The sequence below is a fragment of the Hordeum vulgare genome, chromosome 4H (genome assembly GCF_904849725.1).
Source record: "Hordeum vulgare subsp. vulgare chromosome 4H, MorexV3_pseudomolecules_assembly, whole genome shotgun sequence".
Lineage (NCBI taxonomy): Eukaryota > Viridiplantae > Streptophyta > Magnoliopsida > Poales > Poaceae > Hordeum > Hordeum vulgare.
This window is the reverse complement of record NC_058521.1, coordinates 604,336,763-604,346,160: the sequence shown is the minus strand read 5'-3', so window position 1 is coordinate 604,346,160 and position 9,398 is coordinate 604,336,763. Positions and strand designations below refer to the sequence as shown.

General features: G+C 44.0%; 1 protein-coding gene across 1 annotated transcript; it reads left to right on the top strand.

Moving 5' to 3' along the window:
- The first annotated feature begins 2,782 nt into the window (after positions 1-2,782).
- LOC123447530 (general transcription and DNA repair factor IIH subunit TFB5-like) lies at positions 2,783-3,832 on the top strand. Its single transcript, XM_045124139.1, has 3 exons — positions 2,783-2,878; positions 3,262-3,337; positions 3,437-3,832. The coding sequence occupies exons 2-3, from the start codon at positions 3,303-3,305 to the stop codon at positions 3,612-3,614; spliced, it is 213 nt and encodes a 70-aa protein (XP_044980074.1). The 5' UTR covers positions 2,783-2,878; positions 3,262-3,302; the 3' UTR covers positions 3,615-3,832.
- The last annotated feature ends 5,566 nt before the right edge of the window (positions 3,833-9,398 follow it).

Genomic DNA, 9,398 nt, shown 5'->3' with positions numbered 1-9,398 from the left:
AAGTGGGTTGGGGAGAGAGGCTGCACCCAGCCCCCGGGGGGCTGGGGTGCCCCCTCTCCTTGGACTATGAGCCCCCCCCCAACAATTGTTGGGGCCTCCCGAAACCTCTTTCGGCACTCCGTGAATCCCTCGGTACACCTCGGAACACTTCCGAACTCCGATGAACTTCATACTATATATCAATCTTCACCTCCACACTATTCTGGAGTTCCTCGTCACGTCCAAGATCTCATCCGGGACTCTAACAACCTTCGGTCACCAACACAATGACTCAATTATGCTTATATCGTCACCGGATCTTAAGTGTGTAGACCCTGCGGGTTCGAGAACTATGCAGACATGACCGAGACACTCTCCGATCAATAACCAATAGCGTTCCTACATATTCTACGAAGATCTTTCATCGGTCGAACCTCAGTGTCAAGGATTTACTCAATCCCGTATGCTATTCCCTTTGTCCATCGGTATGTTACTTGCCCGAGATTCGATTGTCGGTATCTCTATACCTAGCTCAATCTCGTTACTGGCAAGTCTCTTTACTCGTTCCGTAATACAAAATCTCGTGACCAACTCCTTAGTCACGTTGCTTGCAAGCTCATTGTGATATTGTATTACCGCGTGGGCCCAGAGATACCTCTCCGTCATACGGAGTGACAAATCTCAGTCTCTATTCATGCCAACCCAACAGACACCCTCGGAGATACCTATAGAGCACCTTTATAATCACCCAATTACGTTGTAACGTTTGATACACACAAGGCATTCCTCCGGTGTCCGGGAGTTGCATGATCTCATGGTCATAGAAACAGATACTTGACATACAACAAACAGTAGCACTAAACTGACACGATCATATGTTGCGTTTATAGTTTGGGTCTTGTCCAATCATTCTCCTAAAATAGAGTGGCAACTTCATGAAAACAACACATGTGTCGTGGCTTGTTGTACAACACTAGGGAGCCTTAGGTGCTCCTCTTATTTGGTTCGGTGAGGGGGTGAAGAGACGAATGAGTCCCACCTACGTGACATAATGATTTTACCCAGGGTTCGGGACATTGTGAAGCATAAAACCCTAGGTCACAAATGCACACCCCAAGGTAATGTGCTCTCATTTTGCAGATGTTTCATGGTGTCCAATTCTTGTACCTTAGGCTCCTATTAGCTTCCCCATAAAAATATGAGAGTCGCCACTGCTCTTTTCCTGGTTTTAAAATGACTAAGTCGGTATGGCACCAAAATAAACTTTTATATGGTAGTCACACACCAGACATGGGATGTTTATGAAGTAGTAGAACCCATGATCGAGACGAGGGAACCACACACCAGACATTGGCTATTTATTGTCATGGAGACATTTGTCACATTATGATTTTATTCACATGGTAGCCACATTATGGGAAAATTGGCATGCTTTGCACAAAGAAAATCGTGAAGGAGAGTTCGAGACGCCTCTTTGAGCACACTTTTAGTCAAAAACTTCATGTGTGACATTCGGAGCAGCCAACAGAACAAATCACCATCCAAATGGCCTGGAACTCCAAACCAATCAATTGATGTTTAGAAAGCGCCTCTAGAGGGTTTTGCAAAGTTTAATGTCGAGAGTGCGGTGTCTAGTAGTGGCGGCCATGGAGTGGTGGGAGTCATGCGCCAATCGGGGCAAGCTCCTAGGCTCGTCCTCGATCACATTCAAGAATATCACCTACCCTACTGTTCTGGAAGTCCCATCTTGTTGAGAAGCTTTGGCATTGGCTGATGATATGATGTTGCTCAAGGTATTCATTGTGTGAGACTGTTTGGAGGCAATAAAAGACATCCATGATAGGGGCAGGAGGCCACTACAATGCCATTGTTCTAGAGATTTCCCAACACATGGATGATTTTGAGGTGTGCCAATACACTCATGAAGGTAGAAGTCACAACTTTGAAGCTGGTCGATTAGAAAACTCTCTCGATCATTATATTTCAAACGTTACGCCATGAGATCATGAAACTAACACATAATATCCCTGAATGAAGCTGCATGATCCCAATTCTTTTTGGCCCATCAACATTATCTCTTCTTCACCTGCTCTTACTGTCCCTGGATACGGATCCCACCATGAACTAGGCCGGGTTACAACTTCACGACCGAGTCTTGGGCCCTACGAGCGCCTCCTTCTTTGCAAAACCACCCGACTTCCAGCTATCCTCTCATGAAGGTTGCTGCATCCATCCATTCAAACGACGCCGCCCTCCTCCACTTGCATCGTGACACCCCCCCCCCCCTCCTCTAGGTGCTACCCCGGGCACCCGCGTTAGTTCAGTATCGATGCTTCGATCATGTGCCTTGCTAGTCTGTCATGTAGCCTTGTTCCTCTATGTCGCCTCGTAGCTAATCGTGGTACACCGTGTTTGGGATGATTCAAACCAGCAATCCATATATATGAATATATTTTTATTTCAGAGTATATATGTATGTATATGTGAACCAATTTTCAATAATATATTTGCTAGAATATATCAAATAAATAAATACTGAGTTTTTTAGGGTTAAAATGCTGCAGTTTAGTATTGTTTATTTTTTAGGGCTAAAATCCTGGTTAATATGCTACAAATGGGTCCCAAGTATTCTTCAGAGTGATCCCAACATACCGGGCTAAAAAGTTTGTGGTGGTATTAGGCTGGCCCGTATAGCCAGCCTTTGCCAACTACTGCTGGGCTCTCAAAAAGGATAATTAGCCCAATATCATCATATAGCAGTCATTCCCTTCCGTCCTCCTTTCACCGTCGCCGTCGCCGGCGAGCCACGGACCTTGTCCGCGCCTCCTTCCCCTCGCCAAGACCGGAAGATTCGCGCCCAGGAGGCTTCTCCTCTGACAGCGTTCGCCGCCCCCTCCAGGTGCACTCAGCTATCTAGTCCATCCCACGTTAATGTTACCGTTTTTTCTGAAAGATTGTTGCTGCCATGTGATGTAAACACATTTGGATTATCCATGCATTGGGTGTATGTTCCCCTAAACTCTGGCACATGCTGGATTCTCTTTTCCATTTTGATGGTCCCAATCCAAAGTTCCAAACTCAATGTCTAGACAGTGGGTACTTGGTGTTCACCGCTCGATCCTGCTCCCCTCCTCCCCCTGTTTTCTCTCTGCTCCTGGCTAAATGGTATCACCCATTGTCACTGTAGAACACCATTGTCTGTATGATATGTGTCAAATTGTTTGTAAGTGTTTCAGTAACATTACTATTCCAAATGACTTGGTTGTTCTGTTTGCCAAACAGGTAAATATATATATATTCTACTGTACTGAGCACATTGAAAGATGGTTAATGCAATCAAGGGGTTGTTCATCTCCTGGTAAGCTCATAAATCCCAACAGGATCAACCGACTTTGTTCATTTGACCATCACTCTGCAGTTTTACTTAACCCACTGGTTTATCTTTTTGGTTTCCCAGTGATATACCGATGGCTCAGTTCATTGTTAATATGAATGCGTCAATGCCCGCATCGGACAAGTTCATCATGCACATTCTTGACCCCACACACATGTTTATCCAGCCTAATATGGGAGATTACATCAGAAGTAAGATGACGGAGTTCAGAGACCAGAACAGCTACGAGAAGCCAATGTGAAGGGCCGCCATCCATTAATTACCATGGTGTTAGCCTCAAACTCCATCCAGAGATACCTATGTTGATCATGGCTATGTAGAATGGTTATATATATGCTGAGACTGAACATTATGTTTCACTCAGCGATGTTCTGGAATGACAGTTCTGTAGCGTCGCAGAGTTTTGCGTCTTATGTATCTTTGGACCGAGCATTTAGCTGATAATATTTCTGGTGATACCGTGCGCTGAATAAAGTACCACTTCTTATGTAGGAGTATTACTCTTGTCAAGATGTTTGGTAAGCTAATAATTACTGGAGCTCTGGTCAGAGGAGCGGTCAGAGGAGCCAAGTACTTCCTCTGTCCTAAAATAATTGTCTTAATTTTGTACTAGCTTTAGTATATAAAGTTGTACTAAACTTAAGAAACTTATTTTGGAATGAAAGGAGTAAAAGTTTTACTATAATTGTTTACCAAAATTATCAACCCTAGATTAAAAAACCAAGTAAATGAAGTAAGAGAGATGTATATGTGTTACGATTCGTAAAATCGAGTCTCCAATTGGTTCAGCCATGCATTTCTCTGAATATATGTACTCCATTTCATACCCAAGAAATATTTTCTTGTAGGCTTGTACATAGTAGAGCTAAAAGCTGCCGACAAGGAGTATTACTCTTGTCAACCTATGGTTGAATGGTTAGAGGCACCTATGATAGTCCATCAGGTTCAAGTCTTTTGAATTTATTTCAGGATTTTCGACAATACACTTTTACTAGGAGGAGACGTTTTCGTCGACGACGAGGCGTCTACGGTGACTTTGTAAATCTTAAGATGATATGTCGGTTCAGTCTTGGAGGTGCTTATAGTCATAGGGATAGGACATGCATGTGTGCGTTTATAGGAATGAGTGTATGCGCGTGTATAAACGCTTGCGTCTGTGCTGTGTTTTTTTTTTTACAAAAGCTCTGTTATAGGATCCAAGTAGAAGTTTTACTATAACTAGACGAAGCCCCGTGCGTTGCTGCAGAAAACTTGTTAAAAAATATATGGATAAATGTTAAAAAACTAATGTTAATAAAAAACCATTATAAAAATGTCTTGCTTAATTACCCTGAAAAAATTCATGCAAGACGGTATATTTTGCATGAAAAGATTAATGAAAAAGTAACTCATGACTACATGCACGACTTGATGATATGGTATTGTTGCATGGAGAAAGAATTGGACAGTAGGTTCTAGCTATTTAAGAATAGAAGATTGCAGACCAAATTATCATCCCTGGATTATAAAACCAACTAAATAAAGTAAGAGAGATGTATTCGTGTTACGATTCGTAAAATCGAGTATCCATTTGGTTCAACCATGCATTTCTCTGAAGGAAAAAATTCAAAATGAACCTTGAACTCGTAGAGGCTAGCGAAATCGAACCCCCAAGTCCAAATCCTTGAAATCGGCAATCCCAACTCTCAAATCCCGGTCTAAATTAAACCCTGGAGTCGTTTTGGGCAGAAAAACACTTATGTGGCATAGTTAACTGGATCCTTCTGACTGGTGGGCCCGCGCTCTGATAGATGGGGCCGTTGGAAGTGGGATATATCCGTTGGGAGACGCGGGGGCAGTGAGCTTGATTGGGGATTTCTCAGCTAGGGTTTGCACGGCGGCGGCGGGGAGACGCAGGGACGATTACTGCTTGTCGGCATACGGCTGTGGGCAGTGCGATGTCGTGGTCATCGGGGTCTTCCTCTGCCCTGGGCTTCCGCAAGAACAAATTGAAGGAAATTTAGAGTCATAAATAGGAAATATAATCTGCATCAGGTCTGCATATTACAAGATAGGTGCTTACAAGCACATGATCACCAAAAGCACAAAAGCACGTAGTCTAGAAGTAGAGGGTACACACAGACATTATTACATCAGTAGTGCCACTGCAAGTGAAGTATGAGTAAGATGGAATTGAAGAAGCAGATCTGCCCCTCTTTGCTCCTCTTCCTCTGCCTTTGACAACTGGTGGATTTCCTGTTGCTGGAGCAGCTTGAGGACCTGCTGCTGTTCTTGGTGCTCGAGCAGCTTGAGAAGCACCTGGTGCAGTTTTTGGTGCTGGAGCAGGACGAGTACCAACTGTTGTAGCTGTAGCTTTGTTTCTTGGAGGTTTAAACTGCCTTGTTGGTGCTGGAGCTTGAGATGCAGGTTGAGAGCTAGGTGACCCGGGAACATGAGAGCTAGATGCTCCAGCAACATTGGCAGTAGTGTCCTGGGTTCATACCCATCTTTGGAACCAAGAGGAAACTGATTGTGTATTGCCTTCTTCTCCCAGTGAGCAACCTGACTTCATACCCATCTTTGCCATTCCAAAGCACCTCCATGAACTGGGTTCTTGCTATGCTTGCTTGCAATTTTTAAAATATGCTAGGGCATATTTTTCTTGAATTTTTTCAGCTTTTGTCGTCTGCTCCTGAATCCTAGTGAATATTTTCTTTCTTATTTTCTCTTGCATGGAAATTATTGGATAAAACATTGCATCCACAATTGCATGATTGAAAGACTCACACAAATTGTTGTCCACCGATTCACACTTGGAACCAACAGGAAAATATGCCCTAGTCCAATGTGTGGGATCTGTTTTCATCATATCCTTTACACCATCTGGTGTTTCTTATGCAAGCTTGGCTTTGTAGTAGTTGAAATCTTGGATGTTAGTTGCTTTGGCAACTGCACACAAAAAAATCTGCCACTCATGTGCCCCGTGCTTCTTCCTCGAGTTGGCATATATATGCCTAGCACACATTCTGTGCTCTGCATTTGGCAGATAATCACTCATGACATTTATCAGTCCCTTTTGCTGATTTGAGATGAATACTCAACCAACTCCATTGTTGTTAATATCCAGATCTTTAATGAGCAGTCCAATAAACCATTTCCATGACCCATTTGTTTCTTGCTCAACTACAGCCCAAGCCACTGGATACATTTGATTGTTGGCATCTCTGGCTATAGCACAAAATAGTTCAGCGTTCACAGCTCCTTTGAAGAAACAACTATCTAATCCAATCACCTTCTTGCAACCAGCTTTAAACCATTCCTTCAATGCCTTAAAGCATACATAGAAGCTCTGGAAAACATGTTGATCCATGATTTTTGGATCCAAACACACAACCACAGTACTACCTGGATTACTCATAAGAAGCTCCAACTGATAATCAAAAACCCTGGTCTATTCATTCTTCAAGCCACACATCAGCAAACATATCTTGCAACACAATGGCTTTCATGCTCTCAATCTTCTTTGCATGCTTGCATTTTGAGGTGGATACATCAGCAAACATATCTTGGAACACAGTGGCTTTCATGCTCTCAATCTTCCACATTGGATTTGCAAGTATAAAGTGTTCATACCTTTGTGCAACAACCTTGGAGGTCACAAGTTTGTCTCTCTGTTTTGGGCATGTTCATCATTCAATGTAATGACTTGGAATCTGCTTGTCCTTGATGTCTTTGCTGCATAAATCAACCAAGGACAGCCATCCCAGCCACACTTGGCCCTCACTGTGTCTGACTCTGATTTTTTGAACACAATGCTTCTTTTTGTCACCAGCCCCTATCTCCTTAGTGCTTTCACAAGTTGGTTCTTGCTTCTAAAGACCATCGACAACTCAAACTTTCGAATTTCCGTGTCATTCTTGTATCTTGGAAACCTGCTCTTCCTCCTCACTGACTTTCCATCTGAATCTTCATTGTAAGAGTAGTCTTCATCTAATGAATCATAGTTCGAGTCCTCCTCATCTCCAACCAACTCTTCCTCCATGTTTGCAATCAAATTAATTGGGATTGCTTTAGTGAGATCTCTTCCTATCCAAGTGTTAGTATCTTTCATTTTTTTAAATTTCCTTGCATGCCTTCTTAGCTCTATCACTTCTGAACCTTCACCACTGTCCTCACAATGAGGCATGTATTCAGGGTCACTGTCATTGTCTTCACTTTCAGCAGCTGGAGCTGACATCAAAGGTTGTTGTGAAGCAACAAGAATTGGGCTTACATCAGCAGTTTGTGGCATTGCATTAGAAACAGAAGCTTGACTTGGATTGCAAAGTTGGGAAAAGATAGGTTCATCAATATCAGTAGCCACTGGATGTCTCCTTGCTCTTGAATGCTTCACAAGACTAGAAATTATTTCAGTAATAACACCTTTGTCATCAGGAATTAGAACAACATCTTCAGAGTCAGCTTCAACAGTCATGACATCAGGTTGATCATCAATTATATGCATATAATTTCTTCCTCAAAATCACTGCAGCTACTACTATCTTCACTGTCCTCCTCCCCATGGTACTCAACATAATCAACCACTCCTCCAACACATACATACTCACTCATCTCAACACATTTCATGCCATCATTCAGAAATACCAATCCATTTGTCAAAGCTTTCCTAGGAATGAGAAAATAAATCTTCATTGATTCTTTCAGCTGCACATGATCCTTCAAGTAACTTTTTACTTCCTGCAATGATAGCTTGTCCCTCTCGATTTCAGAATACTCCTCATCACCTCCAACATAATCTAGTTTCTGACCAATGCGGATGAACTCGCCTCCCAGATGAAATCTAACATTTAGAATCTCTGTCGGCTCCATGGTTTAACTGAAAATAAACACAACCATATCACTCTTCTCCGATATTAATACCCTTCTTTTCCGTCACCGAAAATTGTAACTTTTCCCCTTACCCTAACCCTATTGCTACAGAGAGAGGCCTCAAGACGGTGCCCAGAAGAGGAGGATTTCGGGGACATACCATTTCTCATTGCTCATCGCAGTTCATCGTTCCGATCGTCGCCGCTGCGGTCGATCACCCGCCTGTCGCCATTGACGTTGCCGAAGGAGAGAAAAAGCAGGGGAGGCACCTCCTCGACTTCTACGGTGGATGGGCTCCTTCGACTTGAAGGGGTACATAAGCCCGAGTACACGGGCTCTCTCACTGGGCCGGCCCAGCTTGCCCAAATGAACCAACCCCCCCCCCCCCCCCCCCCGCCCCCGCCTAACAGGAAAAAAGCAATCCTGGCTCCCTCTTTGGGAAGGCCTCCAGGGTTTAATTTAGACCGGGATTCGAGAATTGGGAGTGCTGATTTCAGGGATTTGGAGTTGGGGGTTCGATTTCGCTAGCCTCTACGAGTTCAAGGTTCATTTTGGACTTTTTCCTTCTTTGAATATATGTACTCCATTTTGCACCCAAGAAGTATGTTCCTATAGACTTGTACATGGAGAAGGACTTCGGTACCAACCAACCAACCCCCTTCCCTAAATATGTAAAGATAGTATTGTCTTCACACCTTATGTATTCGTACCCGCCACCCGTCGTCCGTCCGCCCGTCCCTTGTACGCCTGCCCATGTCCGCCTACACGACGTGTCGGTGGTTGGTTGGAAAAGGAAAAAAACACCGCATCCCCCGCCGAACTAACCCTAGCCTTGTCCGTCGCCGCCGTGACTCCAACGGATGATTCATGTCGCACTTTCGTCTTCGCCTTGTCGCTGTGACCACCGACACCAGCACGAGTTGCGTCGTCGCCTCCGCCCGAACAGACGCTCCACCACCGACGCGTTGACGCCCTTCTTGTTGTGACCATTATCCATCGACACTGGCACGCCGGCGTTCGCGGTGCCCGACGCGACATGTCCATGTTGAAACGACGACATGGTAGCCACCGACGCATCGGCGTCGAACCCGACGTCGGATGGCGTCTAACCTATCGATGGCAGATAATAAGTTTTTTTTTTCATTTAATCCATGCGATTGTTGATGAACTCACTATA